Raw genomic sequence first — 19,340 nt, 5'->3', positions numbered from 1 at the left:
AAGCTATGTTGTGGACGCATCTTTCTGATGTTGGCTGGCCAATCTGTAGGCCCGCATGCATGTAAGGTAAGGCAAATTTAACCATATGGTCCACATGGTTAATAGTCATACAGTGACAATCAACTTGTTACGTGAAATAAAGTGAAATAGTTATGCCGATTTGGCGAATAAAGTCATAAATCACACTCAACATCTACATATATTACCTGTATTTGAAGCCGTAGTCTAACCAGTAAATTTGTCCCGAAAATCATGGAAATTAGCTGTATTTAAAGGCGTAGTCTAATTCATATGTAAAAATAAATAAAAAATATTTGATAAAATTTGATTTGGATTTAATTAAATTATAGTTGTTAAATTTCAAGATTTTTAATGTTATAATTTTTTTTTAATAATGTTGAATCTATTTCCACAATAAAAATTTGATTTAAACGTTGTCACTCCCAAATGTTTTAAATTTTATTTTGACAAAAAAATCCACTTGTTTTGACCATCCAAACTTATTTTGACCGGCCAGTCAATTCCTCCACCTCGATAGACCACTCAGAACGTCTATTCCTCCACCTAGGTAAACCACTCAGAGCGTCTTGTTCGCCTAACTGTAAGTGGTCGGAATCCCGCTAAACAAATTTGAAAAAATCTTGTACAGGCAGTGTTTGAATCGTGTGTTTTTAAGGTGGAAATGGATTCAGCACCATCAAAAAGGTCTAAGAAATTTAACCACTATAACTTAGATTTACAAAAATCTTTACCAAATTTTCTCTAAATATGACCAAAATTTCCATAGATTTATGGCAACTTGCCAAATTTTCTCTAAATATAACAAAAATTTCCATAAATGTGTGAGCAACTCCTCCTCCGCTCGTTAGACTACGCGATAAATTAGACTTGGCAGAGCTGCACTTTTCTGAAATTGTCAACGTATTCTGTACCGCTGAACCAGCATCTTCATTTACTAAAAGCCAAATGCTATGGCCCCGATGCCCACATCAATCTGCCATGTAACTTCCAGTTGCGTCCAAGTTCAGCAGAGTGGACGCGTAAACGAAGTAACCACCAGTGTGAGTTGTACCTGACCACATGAAAGAAATACCGCAAATACCTTTACAGCTCCTCACATTAATTGAGCAAATTCCATGCTTGTTCCCAAATAGGCCTATTTAAATGGCCCCTCCTCCGGACTCTGAACATCATCCTTGCTAAACATAATTCTTCAGATTTATCTTTTTGATCGTGGATGTCCTCATGGCGAGATCTCTTCTCCATCTGAAGGTTGCGGCCGCCAGTGCTCTTTCGCGATTTGGGAGGCATGGATATGATTTGGGATCAAATCTCGGCATTCAGGCTATGTAAGTTCCCTTCATAATGCCACTAAAATCCCCTCCGGCACCATATTATGATCTCCACACTTTTAAAATCAGGGTTTATGTTGGAAATGAAACCTAATTTACTTGATGTTCCCTTGCAGGCGAGGATACAGCACGGTAGCGCTGAGGGCAGAAAGTAGAGGATTAATTCGGCCAGAGCCGAAACAAAGCGTTGATAAGCCTGGTGCAGGTTATAAAAAGAGATCTTGGATGCCTGATCCTGTAACGGGTTACTATATCCCGGAAGATCACTTTGGTGAGGCGGATGTAGCGGAACAGAGAGAGAATATTCTCAGGGTCCATTCAACTAATTCTGGCAGAGTACCAAATTAACGCTACCCCATTCAATTTCAAACCCCAAGACGCGCACGACTAGCAGACGCCGATAGTAGGAAATAATGAACTCTGGATGGATTCACATATCAATCGTATAATTGCTTCGCTACAATGTTGATTTTACCATCAATCAATCAAGGAAGTGCTGGCGAATTTCTGAATTTGATGTTGTTGTTGGATGATAAACTGCTTTGTTTATATGACCATATTACACTAATCAATAGGATTATCCATAATTGGCCTGAATTCTCATAAAAATCAGTCCATCTGGTTTCCCAATAAGTTGCCAATTGGGCTCGTTGACTCCTGTAATCCTGAAAACAAGAGCTAGTCCTGAACACACACAAGCACGATGTCGATGAATTCTCAAGCCTATTTTTTTCTCAATCCATTGAAATTTTACTTAATCACTCTTAAAATCAGTGAAAATTTACTTAATCGCTCTTAAAATAAGCTGGACGCTACGAGGTTCGATGATGAATGTAGAGATTTACATTACATTCTTACGTTGGTTGTAGGACTTTCTATTTTCCGCTGCTGGAAGCAATTTCTTGATAATTTAAAAATTTAGACACATCTGGGTTATTAAAACAAATTTAGAACTTTCTTTCTTTTAATCATAGCAATACTGCCTCCAAGTTCGAGGATACCCAAATGCTATGGTTGTCACTCTCTTGAGAATGGTAAGACCTTTGGGTGCGTAAATAAAACTAGTGATAGAGATTTGCTTTGCGACGATACGGACGAAACAACAGAGAAAAATTCCTGTATGAAATAATTTATTCATTGATTAGTTAAGGTCAGTCTTAATTTGTACCGGATATTTTTTCCATTTATGAATCGACAAAGAAAATGCCGTCGAATTTGTTATTTGAAGTTGTCCATTGCAAAACATGATAGGGTCTCAAATGTGATAATGATGCTAGAGAACAAGATAGGCTACAGAATGTGGTAGTGATGCTAGAGAACAGGATAGGCTGCAAAACATTATAGTGATGCTACATAACATAACAATGTTATACAAATTGTGGGAGTGTTGTGAAATTGATGCATTGTTAGAGAATTAACCAAAGATATATGCACGAGTGAAAATATCAAATGTTAAGAGGAAATTTGAAAGAAAATAGCAAATATCAAGAGGAAATTAGTTTCCATGTTTAGAAGGGATTTAAAGGACATATTGAAGGAGAGAATAATTAAGTTGATGTATGAAGGTTTACAAACTGTGGGAGTGTTGTGAAATGGATGCATTGCTAGAGAATTAACCAAAGATATATGCACGAGAGAAAATATCAAATGTTAAGAGGAAATTTGAAAGAAAATAGCAAATATCAAGAGGAAATTAGTTTCCATGTTTAGAAGGGATTTAAAGGACATATTGAAGGAGAGAATAATTAAGTTGATGTATGAAGGTTTACAAATTGTGGGAGTGTTGTGAAATGGATGCATTGCTAGAGAATTAGCCAAAGATATATGCACGAGAGAAAATATCAAATGTTAAGAGGAAATTTAAAAGAAAATAGCAAATATCAAGAGGAAATTAGTTTCCATGTTTAGAAGGGATTTAAAGGACATATTGAAGGAGAGAATAATTAAGTTGATGTATGAAGGTTTGCTACATGAGATGAATCACTACATAATATTAGGATGGATTCCAAGATGGAAATGAAAAGGAAATAATTGAGAAAAAGGGGCATGTGCATTCATAGTTGAAGCAACTTGGGAAGCCTATTTGCAAGTGGAAAGTGAATAGTTTGGTGAAGATAAATAAAGTTACAACATCAATTAGGCAACAAAAGTTGGCTCGAAGAAGAAGAGAGGATATCCCAAGAGTGATTCAAAGTAATAGTTGAGGTTGCCATGGCCTTGGGCCTCGCAAACCAGCAAGCCATGTAAGCTTATATGTGGTCATTGAGGCATTGTATTTAGATTTTTACATGAATGAATAGAAAAGCTTACGTTTCCACAATAAATCCGTGTGCATATGTGTGGATGAGTGTATGTGATTATATTGTTGTGTTGTTTATGTTTATATGGTTGTAAATTGTATTATATTATGTGGATGATTCATATTGTAGAGATGTTGAGGATGGATAATATCTACTCCTATGGAGAATAATGTTCCTATGAATCACTTTCACTTTATGTGTGTGTGTATAGAGATATCATCCAATGATGATATTGTTTCGAAGCCTAAGAATTATGCAAAGTCTATTAATGTGTTGAACCATGACTAAGTTTTGTTATCTATGAAATTGAGGAGCATAATAGTTCATATTGAATATAGGTAATTGTTATAGCCATAATTATCAACCCATTACACCTCTAAGGATCTCTTGTATATTTTATCTAAGACACCACAATATTCTCCTTATTTGATGAGTTTTGAAGGAGGTCACGCCCCTCCTTTAGAAAAATGTAGGAACAGTTGCCTCTTACTCTCCTTATAGCACGCGATCTTTGTAGGCTATATCACTAACAACCCTAAACCACCCTTAAAAATCATTAGACAAAGGAAAAGTATGGTGTCTCAGTAGATAAATAAAATATATTGTTAAAGGCTCAGAGGGGTTCATAATTAAGCCTATATTAGGTATGAGTGTAGATATTTTCCAAAGCATGGAATAGTATATGTGTAAAAGAGTTCTCCATATGAGAGAAGACAATTTCCTTGGTTTATGTATTAACCATTGATTGCAAGAAGTGGCATAAGTTGCAGGTGGCATCATCGTGAAGAGTGCATAGAGATGTTTCTAAATATATAATTATACAGTGAAACACAATGTATTCATCACCACCCTCATTCTATAGATTAAGAAATGTCGAGTAGACACATTCATGTAGCCCTGTGTTCTATGGTATCCATTCATTAATTATACATGAGAGGAGATGGTGAGGATGTCCAACTTCAATGGTTGTAATAATGAAGCCCGTGATTATGTGGGGTTCTATCATACTGCCACAATTTGGGAAAGTCTACATTCCCAACTCAATGTAGAACTCTGAATTCCATTGTGAAATTTGTCTAATAGCACCTCCTCGTGCATCATGTATACATGAACAACACTAGGAATTGCGAATACCAAGTCAATAATTTAATTTTTGTGTCGAGAGTCACATTCTACATCCCAGTGTGATGGTTATGTGTAATTTCATACATGCTCAATGTGGAGTTGACACATGTCCATATATATATATCTATATATATATATATATATATATATATATATATATATATATATATATATATATATATATATATATCTATACAAATCACTGTCGACCTAAACAAAAATGAAAATAAACATATAAATAAAAAACTAAAATCAATTAATACAACATTACAATTCATTGTTGGATTAAATCAGTTCGTTCTGATCTTGCTAGAAGTGTTTTTCTCTAGTATTGCAATGATGGGATTTGTCTATATGCTCAGATTTAGGCTAGAATACTTGCATGTGACCAAACCTAGGGCTATTACCAGATCTAGAGAGTTGTTGTCTAGTTACCATGGAATTTATTTTAGTGATGGGCCTAGACAATGTTGTTGCAACCTTTGGTAGTAAATTGAATATTCCCTCGACTTTCTTAGCAAAATTTGCAGGAAATTGGGGATTCTCTGTCTTTTCAACACTCGGGCTAAGCTTGAATGATAATGTCTTCTCTTTCATGACATTCTCCATTGAAGAGTTGCTTCTGAGTTTGATCTCTTCATTGCACATCATGGCATCCTGGTCTAGCTAGTCATCCGTTATTTGTAGGCAAGAGCCATCATCGACTACTGAGATTGGGATCAAATGTTGCTAGGGCCAATAAACAAATTGTTCTCCAAAAAACTACTATTACAATGACTAGAAACGAGCAGGAACGAGATGATAGCTACGATTTCCGTCATAAATTTTTTCATAGTAAAGCTCCTTAGTAAAAATAACGAGACAAATTGGAAAAAAGATTGAAAGAAGCAAAACCTTTTGAAAGAAAAGAAAGTGGAAATACATGCGAAAATACCCATAAGCTTTTATTTTACCTCTTTCTTTAATGTTATTTTTATTTTTAAAATCCCCATCAAATTTTTAATATAAACATTCTTTTATATACTATATTATATAATATTAACTTTAATTTAATACTAAATTTCATATATTATAATAAATATTCATATATTAGGATATATATTAATATCACAAAATTAGTATCCATATATATTTTATACTCATATATTAGAATAAAGAGTTTTAATATAATATTACACATAATATAATATAATATAATATAATGCATGAATATTAAGTTTCAATATTATGGATATTAATATTATATATTATATAGTAATGAGAGAGAGAAAGAGAGAGGGAGGGAGAGAGAGAGAAGGAGAGAAGGGGAAGAGAGTGAGGGAGGGAGATAAACTCTTTCATCTTATGAATATTTTAATATTTCACTAAAATATGTGCATTGCTTTCAATGTAGATGTTGATTCCTAATCCTATTTGATTGGAGGGGGATGGAGGGAAGAAGAAAGACATATAGAGATAAATGTGGAGAGAGAGAGAGAAAGATTTACAAGGGAGAGATGGAGAAAGAGTGAGGGAGATAGAGAGACAAGGAATTTTTTAAGGATGGAAATTTATTTTAATGTTTGGAAACCTTGGCAAATTTCAATAGTTCATAATATGGAATATGTAAAATGTTTAGCAATATTTTTGTAAAAATATTTAAATTTTTTACAGTAAAACAATTTTATACTATAAATTTTGGGCGAATAATTTTTAGAAAGAATGGAAATTAACAATTTTTTTTTTTGGAAAAAGCATGGAAAATTGGCCTAGTTGAGAATCTTAACCCCTAAATTTTTCCCTTAAGAGAGATATGGAGAGAAGGGGAAGAGAGAGAGAGAGAGAGGAAGAAGGAGGGAGAGAGATAGATAGATATATATGGAGAGAGAGTGCGTATGTTTCGGGAGAGGGGGAGGGAGGTGGCATACAAAAACAATGAAAGAGAAATGGAGGGAGATATAGATATAAATGGAGGGGGAAGAGAGGGAAGAAGATAGAGATAAACAAAGGGATGGAGGGAGAGATATATAGATATGAGGGAGTGTGTGTGTTTGGGGGTGAGAATAGACAGACAAAGAAGGAGAGATGGAGGGAGATATATATATATATATATATATATATATATATATATATATATATATATATATATATATATATATATATATATATATATATATATATATATATATATGGGGGGGAGAGAGAGGGAAGAAGAAAGCAATAGAGAGAGAAAGGTGCATATAGAGAGAGGGAGTTACAAGGGAGAGATGGAGAAAGAGTGAGGGAGAGAGGAGGGAAGGAGGGAAGATAGAGGGAAGGAGAGAGATATGGAGAGAAGGGAAAGAGAGAGAGAGAAATGAAGAGGGAGGGAGCGAGAGATAGATAAACATGGAGAGAGAGTGTGTATGCTTGGGGTGTGAGATAGCTAGACAAAAAAATGAGAGATGTAGGGAGATAGAGATATATATGGAGGGCATAGAGAGGGAAGAAGAGAGATACAAAGAGAGGGAAGGAGAGATATATAGATATGGAGAGAGACAGAGCATGTGTTTGGGGGGTGAGATAGAGAAGGAGAGATGGAGGGAGATATAAATATAGATAGTGGGGGAGAGAGAGGGAAGGAGAGAGAGACATAGAGAAGGAGGGAGGCAAACTCTTTTATCTTATGAATATTTTGTTTTTCATTGAAATAAAAGCCTTGATTTGAATGTAGATGTTGATTTCGTATCCTATTTTATTGATTGTACATGATGCATTGATTTCAATTTAATTGTTAATTGCTAATCCTATTTGATTTCTTGCACTAGAAACATTGATATTTACTACAGTTGTTGATTTCTAATCCTATTTGAATGCTTGCACCAAATACATTGATTTCAGTGTAAACGTTGATTTATATCCTATTTGATTATTTGCGCTAGATGCATTGATTTCAATGTAGATGTTGATTTCTAATCCTATTTGATTGCTTGCACTAGATGCATTGATTTTAGCAAAGAATTTGATTTCTGATTTGATGTAAATAGATGTATGATGTACATTAATTTGAACAAAGTAACTAGATTAATTGTGTGCATTGATTTCAATGTAAGTACAAAATAATTATAGAAAACATGCATTGATTTTGCCTTACAGTAACTCAACCATAAATAAAATACTTGAATTTTCATGAAATGTTTGCTTCTTGAAACTATAAACTATTTGTAATTTACTACATTCTTATTATTTCCATTTCCCATCATCCATCATTGTTTGTCACTTTACCTTCAAACAAGGTAATAGAAAACAATTACCATTGAAAATTACTTGGGGTTTAACACTCCGTAAGTCATATTGATTTACTTTGGAGAAAGCTACTATTAATATTGGAGAACAAGAGAGACAAGGTCTGATATTTACTACATTAAATCTCAAGTTAAATATTTGAATGGTCTACGATTTCAACCCCCTTTTCATATAATCGATGTGGAAAGATAACAAAACTAATAGGTGTGAAAATAAGGGTAGTAGAAGAAAATAGTTTGAGATTGATCACAATGAAGGTTGTTTGTAATTGACTATATTCTCATTATTCACATTTTCTATCATTCAACATTGTTACATTGTCACTTTGGATTCAATATAACAGTGAAGAAAGGGATAACATCAAAATTTTGTGTGATTGCACACAACTAAAACTAGCCTGTATCCATCTTAACTCCAAATCTATCAAGCGTTGAGAGGGATCAAATGTTGTCAAGGTGTAAAACTTTCCTCAAGTTTTGCACTCAAAAAAGACGTTTGCACCTCCAGAGATTTGATCCCTCTTGACACTTAATAGATACAAGTTTAAAATGGATCTAGACTCGTAACTATAAAATTACTCATATGATACACAAATAAAACCTTAACCCAACAACTAAATAATTGGAAAATTAGATAGCTTCCATCCATTCTATTTATTAAAAATTAATTATAAAATATAATTTATAAATTAAACAAACATAAAATTAAACTTAAACATTAAAACCAAATGAACTAATTACCCCCGGAGCAATATGATCACACAACATTTAATGAAATAATCTAAATTAGAAAACTAACATTCGATGGCTTATTGATTACAAATTAATACAAATTACACAAATATGTGTTCAAGTAGAGATTCATGTTTTCGAGGTGTTGGTTCAATGTGAGGGAAGAATTGGTTTCCCTTTGGGGGTGCTAGAGTACCTTTTGGTTGGAAATTGACAAGGGTTTTGTTGTTAGTGATGCATTGACATCATCTAATGGATTTAGGGGCTAATGTTCTCTTTCTGGTTAACTAGATGGAGACTACTAGGTCGTTTCTCGCTCTTTTGTTGACATCTCCTTCGAATACTTGTTTAGAGAGCAAAATCAGACGGTCGATTATCTGTCCAAGTGGGGCTTTTCCATCTTCCCTAGGCTAATTTTTTTTATGAACTTGTGATCCACAACTTTGTTCGTGGTGAAGGTTTTTTCGAGGTGTAAACATGTTGGTCTGCAATGCTCTGTTTTGGTAACTATGTGAAAGTTGCTCTGTTTTGTTTTTATATTCGCTTTTATATCTGGTTGGTTACTTGGTATTTTGCTGCTTTCTGCCGTCTCTAAACTTTATTTTTGTATTCTCAATTAGACTATTTCTAAGGTATGTGATGACCCTAACATTCTATGTTCCTTCTCATAACTCTGTTTCTGAGCTAATCGAATCATTGGATATTGATTTTGCTAAATAATCATCAAGCAAAAACTATGTAAACATAAACATCTACATATATTAGCTGTATTTGAACGTCTAATAGTAAGCCGCGTGCACGGAATGATGACTCAACATCTACATATATTAGCTGTATTTGAACGTCTAATGGTAAGCCGCGTGCACGGAATGATGACTCAACATCTACATATATTAGATGTATTTGAACGTCTAATGGTAAGCCACGTGCACGGAATGATGAAGAAGTTTGCAGTTGAGTGAGTCTTTTGAAGAGCTGCATTTTTCTGAAATTGTCAACGTATTCTGTACCCCTGAACCAGCATCTTCATTTACTAAAAGCCAAATGCTATCGCACGTGGATGATTAAAAAAGGGCCCCGGTGCCCAAGTAACTTCCAGTTGCGTCAAAGTTCGGGAGACTGGACGCGTAAACGAAGTAACCACCAGTGTGCGTTGTACCTGACGACATTAAAGAAATACTGCAAATGCATTTACAGCTCCTAAAATTAATTGAGCAAGTTCCATGCTCGATCCCAAATAGGCCTATTTAAATGGCCCCTCGTCTCGACTCTGAACATCATCAGAATTATCTCTTTTTTTAATCGTGGAGGTCCTCATGGCGAGATCTCTTCTCCATCTGAAGGTTGCGGCCGCCGGTGCTCTTTCTCGATTTGGGGGGCATGGATATGATCTGGGATCAAATCTCGGCATTCAGGCTATGTAAGCTCTACCTACTCCGACACCATATTAGATCTCCTCACTTTTAAAATCAGGGTTTTATATTGGGAATGAAAACTAATTTCTGTTTTGCTTGATGTTCCCTTGCAGGCGAGGATACAGCTCAGTAGCGTTGAGGGCAGAAAGTAGAGGATTAATTCGACCAGAGCCAAAACAAAGCGTTGATAAGCCTGGTGCAAGTTATCAAAAGATGTCTTGGATGCCTGATCCTGTAACGGGTTACTATATCCCGGAAGATCACTTTGGTGAGGCCGATGTAGCGGAACAGAGAGAAAATATTCTGAGGGTTCATTCAACTAATTCTGGCAGACTACCAAATTAACGCTGCTCGATGCAATTTGAAATATAAAGCTCTCAAGCCGCGCATGTCCAGCAGACGCTATTGGTAGGAAATGATGTACTCTGGATGAGTTCACATATCAATCGTATCATTGCTTAGCGACAGTATTGAGTTTACCTATTATTATCAATCAAGGAAGTGCTGTCGAATTTCTGAGTTTGTTGGTGTTTGATGATAAACTGCTTTGTTTGTATGACCATATTACACTTAACCAATAAAATGGGCCTGAATTCTCATAAAAATCAATCCATCTTGGTTTCCCAATAAGTTACCAATTGGCCTCGTTGACTCCTGGAATCCTGAAATCAAGAGCTAGTCCTGAATACAAGCACGATGTTGATGAATTCTCGAGCCCAGTACAATTGAGTAAATTTTTCTCAATCCATTGGAAATTTACTTAATCACTCTTGACATCAGCTGGACGCTAAAAAGTTTGATGATGAAATGAGAGATTTACATTCCATTCTTATGTTAGTGGTAGGACTTTCTATTTTTCATGATAATTTAAAAATTTAGACACATTTGGGTTATGAAAACAAATTTACATGAAAGAAATTTTCCGTCCAATCAAGTGATTTTTTTTTTTTTTTTAATAATTTAAATGGTTAAAATTAACTGTTTTCTGGTTTATTATAACCATTTCCAGTCAAATCACTATCTGATTCTTCAACTTGCCCTGACAATGAACCACAATCGTTTCCTGACAATGAACCACAATCGTTGGTTCGAAATGCCTGGACAAATATATCTTCATGTGATTTACCCCGAAAGATTTTTTTCATAAACTTAATATGCATCACAAAAACCTCAATTCAACAAATTTACTTATATTTATTTTTATTTTTAATAATTTTTACTGTAAAATAAATGATAACGCTTTTTACAAAGTTGTTGGCTCAAATTTAACTCTCTTGCTGTGAGAGGCCACTTTAATATATACTTAGTGATATTACTCGAATTAACCCATATCAGCTGATTAAAAACAAAAAAATCTAATTTAAAAACAAAAACAAAACAAATTGGTATGGACAAACCAACAGAAAAAATTCTTGTATAAAATAATTTCTTTATTGATTATTTAAGATCAGTATTAATTTGTATCGTATATTTTTACCATTTGTGAATAGCCAAAGAAAATGTCGTCGAATATCTTATTCGGAGTTGTCGTTTGAAATTAAACTACTTTGTTTTGGAGTATCATCTTACACTTTAAGCAATTGGTAGGTATGGTCATAATATAAATAGAAAAACAATTCAATTGAAATTCGTTATAAAGCTATTGCGTCCTCTGAGTAAAGCAGAGGAAATATGGAACTTTAAACTTAATAGGCCAAGTGATCACATAAAATACTCCATTTATTTTTGTCACTTCCACTAATTTTTGTCACTTCCACTTTATTACGAAGGCATATATTCAATTAAACTTCAAGGAAATATATAAAAGATTGAGTCCTAAGTTTAAACTTAATAGGCCAAGTGATCACATAAAATACTCCATTTATTTTCGTCACTTTCACTTTATTACAAAGGCATATATCAAAGGCATATATTCAATTAAACATCAATATATAAAAGATTGAGTCCTAAGTTTAAACTTAATAGGCCAAGTGATCACATAAAATATTCCATTTATTTTTGTCACTTCCACTTTATTACAAAGGCATATATCAAAGCCATATATTCAATTAAACATCAAGAAAATATATAAAAGATTGATTCCTAATTATGAGGCTCTTTGCCATACATTTTCTCAGTTGTATTGAAACGTTTTATGTAATTATGAGGCACAATATATAAAAGATTGAGTCCTAATTATGAGGCTCTTTGCCATACATTTTCTCAGTTGTATTGAAACGTTTTATGTAATTATGAGGCACTTTGCGATACATTTACCTAGTTGCATGGCAAGGTTTTATGTGATGATGGAAGGCAATAGAAAATTGTAAATCATTCATTTTAATTTGGTATAAATCTACTATATATATTCACATTATTAGTCCTTGCCATTCGGCAGATGGCATGGACTATATATATGTTTTTCACATTATTAGTCCTTGCCATTCGGCAGATGGCATGGACTATAGTAATCGATATGGCGGGCTTGATATTAATTTTAGCTTTTTTTTGTTGCTTACTTTCTTGACTGCGGCAAGTAACCAAAGTATTTAACCTAACAATATATGAAAAATGAATTTTTTTTCGCTTTCTTATTTAGCCTCTTCCCGAGGCGGAGAGACTAAACCATATATTATAATTATCCATTTCCATTGCATTTTGAAGTTTAATTTTGAAGTTTAAAGAAGGTGTTAAACTAATGCTAACGTTAATTTGAATAACATTTCATGCTTAGGAATTAAACATATTAGTTTGAATAACATTTCATGCTTAGGAATTACAAACATATCTTTGGTTACACAGTTGCCAAAGTTGTAGTCTTTAAACACATGGCTGCCAAAGTTGTAGTCTTTAAACACATGGCTGCCAAAATTGTAGGGCTTAAACACATGGCTCACAGATGGCTCTGAACGGGAACATCCAACTATCGATTGAACCGGGCACCTTAGAATATATAATATGGGAAGATAGCCCCATCAGGCTAACGACGGATAGAATAGGAGCAACCATCTCAGCGGAAGGGTGCAAGGCTCACATGTTTCATCGACAAGCATGTCTTAATGACGAGGAATGGCATCGACACCAGGCGAGGTACCTGTACAATCTTTCTTTGAATGACCCACATAGGGTTTATTTTGCTATGTCACACAAGACTCCTTATCGCACATATTTCGTTATCCTCTGTTGGTTCCTCCTTCATGCAACTGCAACTTTACCTGGGCTTGTTGTTACTGTTATGTTCATCTAGTATCTATAGGGTAGCAATTCGAAAATTCCTCCAATCTCCTCTTTTCAACTTGAATAAATGATACTTTCCTGGCCTTTTCGAACTCCTGTTGCTTATTTCAATATCAGTGACGAGACTTCCATATTGCACATATTTCGCTATCCTTATTGCACATATTTCACTATCCTCTGTTCGTTCCTCCTTCATGCAGCTGCAACTTTACCTGGGCTTGTTGTTATGTTGAAGAACATAACTGCCAGTTCCACAATCATAATTTCACAATGCAGCTCTGAAGCTCTGAGTTATTTAAAGAAAAATCGCTATTTTTTCAAAATGTCAGCTCATTGTAGGCTTATTCCCTTAGTTAATGAAATTATTCTAAACCTATCGCCTTCGTTAATGCAATTATTCTAAACCTATCAACAAATATATTCTTTGAAAGCTGAAATTTGCAGCAAATCAAATTTTGCATTTCTTGCTCGGTTTTTACCCGCAAATTCACCGTTTCCGTTTGATTTGTCGTTTTCGTTTGATTCCGAATAGACTGGTGCGAACTCTGGCTCCTTCACATCGATGCATCTTTCTGGTTCATATATTTGGCCCCATATGGAAAAAAGATAATATTGGGTGATTCAACCTCGCCCGGATTCTCCAAGCAAAAGGCAAGCTCAACCCGCCAGCTAACAAGCAAGCTAACCAGCTAGCTAGCAATCATCAGCAAGCCTGGAGTTCTTTCTCCCAGCTCCCGGGTTCTAGCATCATGCATGGGTTCAACCAACTTCTCTTTATTTTGTTTCTCCTAACCTCGTTTTAGTTAGCTCCGTCAAGCCTCACCACCACGTCAAGCCACCACGCACACCACCAACATTGTTCTTCACGCTGAGTGAAGTAGACACCGAGGCAAGGTTGCGCTCCTGAGTAGCTATCTATCTTGCCTAACCCTCTTATGCTAATCCTCTTGGACTTGCATTTTCATGCTTTGGGTTGCAAACAGACAACCCATACAGTATTGTTTTTTTTCTACTGCGGAGCCCAGAATAAGAAATGACTGAACAGAACAGGTCGAACATAAAATAAAATAATACCCAGAGCTTTATAAGCAGCTCAGACCAAGTGGGTGGGGTGCAACCGGAATGCTGGAATGGCTGGAACAGAGACAGGAAATTCAGCTAAGTGCTCTCAAATTGGAAGGTATGTTGCGGGCCTAGGAACTAGATATGCATCTATGACCACCCAAGCCACAGAAAGCGTCGCTGCTATCGATAACTTCAACAAACAAGTTGCTGATGAAAGGAACGCAAGGCAAAAGTGCATGAGACCTTGAGCTCAAGAGGTGAGTAGCTCAGTCAGGCGGGTGAATGCAACCCTTCGACAAATAGCAGAAACCAGAAGGGGGTTGTTGGAGTCAGCGGCGGATGCAGAGAGCCGCCGGGAGCAAGAGGAAAGGGGAGTGAAGGCGCAACAAGATGCAGCGGAGGCTGAGGCTCATGGCCATAAACTTGATTTGATTGCATTGATGGCATAAGTCTCTGAAACCTCATAATTTGGTTCCACTATCACGCCTATGTTACCCAACATCGTTTTACACTAGCGAACACATGCACTGTAAACATATTTTACACCGGCGAACACATGAATATATGTGGCTATTCTAGAGAGTATGATAATGCCACACACAAGCACATGGCTTGCATGCAATGCACATGGTGTTTACACATATGTTATAACATGAATTACTTTACTATTTTAATTATATTTTTATTATTTTACTATGATTACCGGCAGTGATTCGTATCTGCTATTACATTCACACATATAGATATGAATCGAAGATTGACATTATAACTTGTCCGCTGCCATTTTCAAATTAGGGTTCTCAATTACCGTCTGTTCCATTGTAAATTTGGGTTTTTAATGAATGCGATCTAGTTCTTGAAACAAAAATTGTTAGTAATGTAAAACAATTTACCCGGCGTCTTTCTTCAAGAGAGAGGCAATAGGCTGTAATTCTTGGTTCAATCTGATGCCGAGAAGTTGTTCTCACTGTAAATTTGTGTTTCCAAAGCTCTCGGCAATTTTTTGCCCACAAAATGTCGGATTCAGCCACAGATTTCCACTTGGTGGAGACTGATACGCTCCTAGCCTAGCTCGCAACATCCAGCAGTGACAACACTAGAGCAAATACATCGACGCAAAGCCATTCGAATGGATCACCACGAAAGTCGTCCATCATTCCTCCAAATGTTGGAATTCAGAGGCACAGCAAATCAATTAAACACACAGCAGAACAATCAAGCACATAAGAGACAGTATTTAACGTGGTTCACCCAACCAATCTGGGCTACGTCCACCAAACATAGGCATCAGGAATTTATTAATAAAATCAGGAGATTACATCAAGAAATCCTCACACTCTCTTAGCAAACATCCGAATGGTTGCCTGTTATATAGCCTAGAGAATCTAACAGCCTCATTAATTCCCTCACATCAAATATAGGAGACATTAACTCCCTCCCAACAACCTGGAGTTAATCTAGGACCTGAATTCCTATTGTTGTCACCAGCTGAGATTTTTCCTATTTCATTACAAACAGAAAATCTCAACAATCTCCACCTTGACAACAATTCGCCTGATGCCCTGTTATTATTATTTTATCTTTTCTGCAAGCCAAGAGAAGCCAAACACCAGCGTAGCTTCTCCAACAAAACTGGTTTCGTGAACATGTTTGCACAGTTCTCCTTTGTATGTACCTTTTCAAGAGAAACTCCCCTTTCAGTGATAACCTGTCTTACAAAATGATACTTGATTGGAATATGCTTTGATTTACTATGATAGGCTGGATTCTTAGCCAAATGTATTGCACTTTGACTATCACAAAGCAACCTGATGTTGTCCTGTAACCTACCAAATTCACCAAGCAAACCTTTCAACCAAACCGCCTCTTTGCAAGCATGCGAAGCAGCAATGTATTCTGCTTCAGTAGTGGACAAAGCAACAATGTTCTGTAGCTTTGACATCCAGCTGATAGCTCCACCTGCAAGAGTAAAGACGTACCCTGAATTTGACCTTCTCTTATCCAAATCACCTGCAAAATCGGAATCAACATATCCGCAAACAAATTCACTACTCTTATTGTAAGAAATACAATAACTACTTGTGCCTCTCAAGTACCGAAGCACCCATTTTACTGCCGACCAGTGTTCTTTACCCAGATTTTCCATGTACCTGTTGACAACCCCAACTGCATGTGAAATATCTGGTCGAGTACAAACCATCGCATACATTAAACATCCTACTACATTGGCATATGGAATTCGAGACATATAATCCTTTTCTTCATCTGTATTAGGACATAAACTCGAAGAAAGCTTAAAATGGGAAGCTAAAGGGATTGAAACAGGCTTCACATTATTCATACCAAACCTCAAAAGTATTTTCTCAACATACTTCTGTTGTGATAGCCACAACTTACCATTACTCCTGTCTCTGAAAATCTCCATGCCCAAAATCTGTCTTGCTGCTCCTAGATATTTCATATCAAACGTCCTTGCCATCTGAGTCTTCAACCTGTTGATTTCTTCAATGCTTTTGCTTGCTAAAAGCATATCATCAACATATAACACTAAGATAATGAACATGCCATTATTTAACTGCTTAAAATAAACACAATGATCATATTCACTTCTTACATATTTCTGACTCAACATGAAAGAATCAAACTTCTTATACCACTGCCGAGGCGACTGCTTCAGGCCATATAATGACTTCTTGAGCTTGCAGACAAATTTCTCATTGCGATGCTAAACAAACCCTTCTGGTTGTTCCATATATATTTCCTCATCTAAATCACCATGTAGAAATGCAGTCTTAACATCTAACTGCTGCAACTCCAAATCAAACAAAGCCACTAATGCTAACACAATTCTAATTGAAACAATTTTAACCACTGGTGAAAATATCTCATGAAAGTCTATGCCAGCTTTCTGAGAAAATCCTTTTGCAACCAGTCTCGCTTTGTACCTGTCTTCCGTATCATTCACACCCCGTTTCAGCTTGAACACCCACTTGCATCCCACAGTTTTCCTGCCTTTGGGAAGTTCAACCAGATTCCATGTACCATTCTTACCTAAGGCCATCATTTCTTCCTTCATGGTTGCTTTCTATTTGTCACTATTTGAACCTTCTACAGCTTCCTGATAACACAAAGGTTCATCATCATTAGCGATCAAAGCAACTGAAGTAACATGATCATCATACCTTCTCGGAGGGCGTTTGATCCTTGTAGACCTCCTTAAGAATGTTTCTGGTGCTTCCACAATTGGCTGTCTTTCAACTGAAGGAACTTCTTCATGATCGCCATCTGAGACCTGTTCATGTCCTCCATCTGAACCCTGTTCATAATCTGATTCTGAAACCTGTTCATGACTAGAATCTGAACTATGGTCGTTATGACTATCATTAGAAATGCTGTCAAACTGAATATGCTGGAAATCAGATACATCATCCTGTTTCAATCTTCTATCTACATCTAACTGTACAAGAGAGGATTCATTAAACTTTACATCTCTGTTGATGATGATTTTGCGGGTAGTAGGATCCCACAATCTATATCCCTTTGTTCCATCACCGTACCCAACAAAGACATACCTTTTCGATTTCGGATCTAATTTAGTTCGCTGATGTTTAGGCACTAGAGCATATGCATCACAACCAAACACTCTGAGTTTAGAATAGTCACAAGGGTGTCCTTTCCATACCTCTTGCGGAATCTTTCAGCCTATTGCCGTTGATGGAGATTGGTTTATCACATAACAAGCTGTTGCCACTGCTTCCGTCCACAACTCCTTTTGCAACCCGACGTTACTCAGCATACACCTTGCTCTCTCTAGAAGAGTCCTGTTCATGCGTTCAACAACTCCCTTCTGCTGAGGAGTATAAACCGTGGTCTTATGTCTCTCGATCCCTGCATCCTTGCAATAGCTGTCAAACTCCTTGGAGGAAAACTCACCACCATTGTCAGATCTTAAACATTTTATAGTTCAGAGGCACAACAATTCAATTAAACACACAGCAGAACAATCAAGCACATAAGAGACAGTATTTAACGTGGTTCACCCAACCAATCTGGGCTACGTCCACCAAACAGAATTCAGAGGCACAGCAAATCAATTAAACACACATCAGAACAATCAAGCACATAAGAGACAGTATTTAACGTGGTTCACCCAACCAATCTGGGCTACGTCCACCAAACATAGGCATCAGGAATTTATTAATAAAATCAGGAGATTACATCAAGAAATCCTCACACTCTCTTAGCAAACATCCGAATGGTTGCCTGTTATATAGCCTAGAGAATCTAACAGCCTCATTAATTCCCTCACATCAAATATAGGAGACATTAACTCCCTCCCAACAACCTGGAGTTAATCTAGGACATGAATTCCTATTGTTGTCACCAGCTGAGATTTTTCCTATTTCATTACAAACAGAAAATCTCAACACCAAATACTTCCTTATAGCCTCAAGATTTAATACCTTCAAACTTGTATATATATTCAGTCGATAATTCAGCTTGTTGCCATATATACACTACCATAAATACGCATATCTATTAATTTAAAACCTGGATAATTGCCTTTCCTATCCTGAATTGTACAAACTGGAGAGGGAAAGTTGCCTTTTCTATTCAGACCTCTGCTGCTGTGAGCTGTAAGAACGCCTTGAGAGGAGCTTTCAAACACCCCAGTATACCGTACATTGAACCCCAGCCTCTCCTCTTTTTCTTCTATATCCAGAGAGAATTCATTAGTTTTCTCCGCTGTCTGATATAGATGGAACTGGACAGCTTCGAACAAGTTGCCAAGTTGCGTAGTGTCATATCAATGTAATGAGGCCCACGTATACTTTGGTGAATTTATATTCTCACAAGTGGCAACATAAGTTG

The 19,340-nt window shown here is 36.1% G+C and overlaps 2 protein-coding genes across 2 annotated transcripts; both read left to right on the top strand.

Annotated features, from left to right (window-relative positions):
* The first annotated feature begins 1,166 nt into the window (after window positions 1-1,166).
* LOC149175425 (indole-3-acetic acid-induced protein ARG2-like) lies at window positions 1,167-1,866 on the top strand. The gene is made up of 2 exons (XM_089422822.1): window positions 1,167-1,349; window positions 1,469-1,866. The coding sequence occupies exons 1-2, from the start codon at window positions 1,246-1,248 to the stop codon at window positions 1,698-1,700; spliced, it is 336 nt and encodes a 111-aa protein (XP_089278948.1). The 5' UTR covers window positions 1,167-1,245; the 3' UTR covers window positions 1,701-1,866.
* An 8,108-nt stretch (window positions 1,867-9,974) lies between these two features.
* LOC149175424 (indole-3-acetic acid-induced protein ARG2-like) lies at window positions 9,975-10,792 on the top strand. Its single transcript, XM_089422821.1, has 2 exons — window positions 9,975-10,192; window positions 10,301-10,792. Exons 1-2 carry the CDS (start codon window positions 10,089-10,091, stop codon window positions 10,530-10,532), a joined length of 336 nt encoding a protein of 111 aa, XP_089278947.1. The 5' UTR covers window positions 9,975-10,088; the 3' UTR covers window positions 10,533-10,792.
* Window positions 10,793-19,340: the final 8,548 nt, after the last annotated feature.

This window comes from Pinus tabuliformis, chromosome 4_1, assembly GCF_031772625.1.
Source record: "Pinus tabuliformis cultivar Carrire ecotype Pingquan chromosome 4_1, CPIR1, whole genome shotgun sequence".
Lineage (NCBI taxonomy): Eukaryota > Viridiplantae > Streptophyta > Pinopsida > Pinales > Pinaceae > Pinus > Pinus tabuliformis.
This window is presented reverse-complemented; position numbering and strand designations above follow the sequence as displayed.

Coding starts and splice junctions, on each gene's coding strand:
- LOC149175425 (XM_089422822.1), top strand. CDS start 1,246: ATGGCGAGATCTCTTCTCCATCTGAAGGTTGCGGCCGCCAGTGCTCTT. Junction 1,350..1,468: donor AATCTCGGCATTCAGGCTAT/GTAAGTTCCCTT, acceptor GTTCCCTTGCAG/GCGAGGATACAGCACGGTAG.
- LOC149175424 (XM_089422821.1), top strand. CDS start 10,089: ATGGCGAGATCTCTTCTCCATCTGAAGGTTGCGGCCGCCGGTGCTCTT. Junction 10,193..10,300: donor AATCTCGGCATTCAGGCTAT/GTAAGCTCTACC, acceptor GTTCCCTTGCAG/GCGAGGATACAGCTCAGTAG.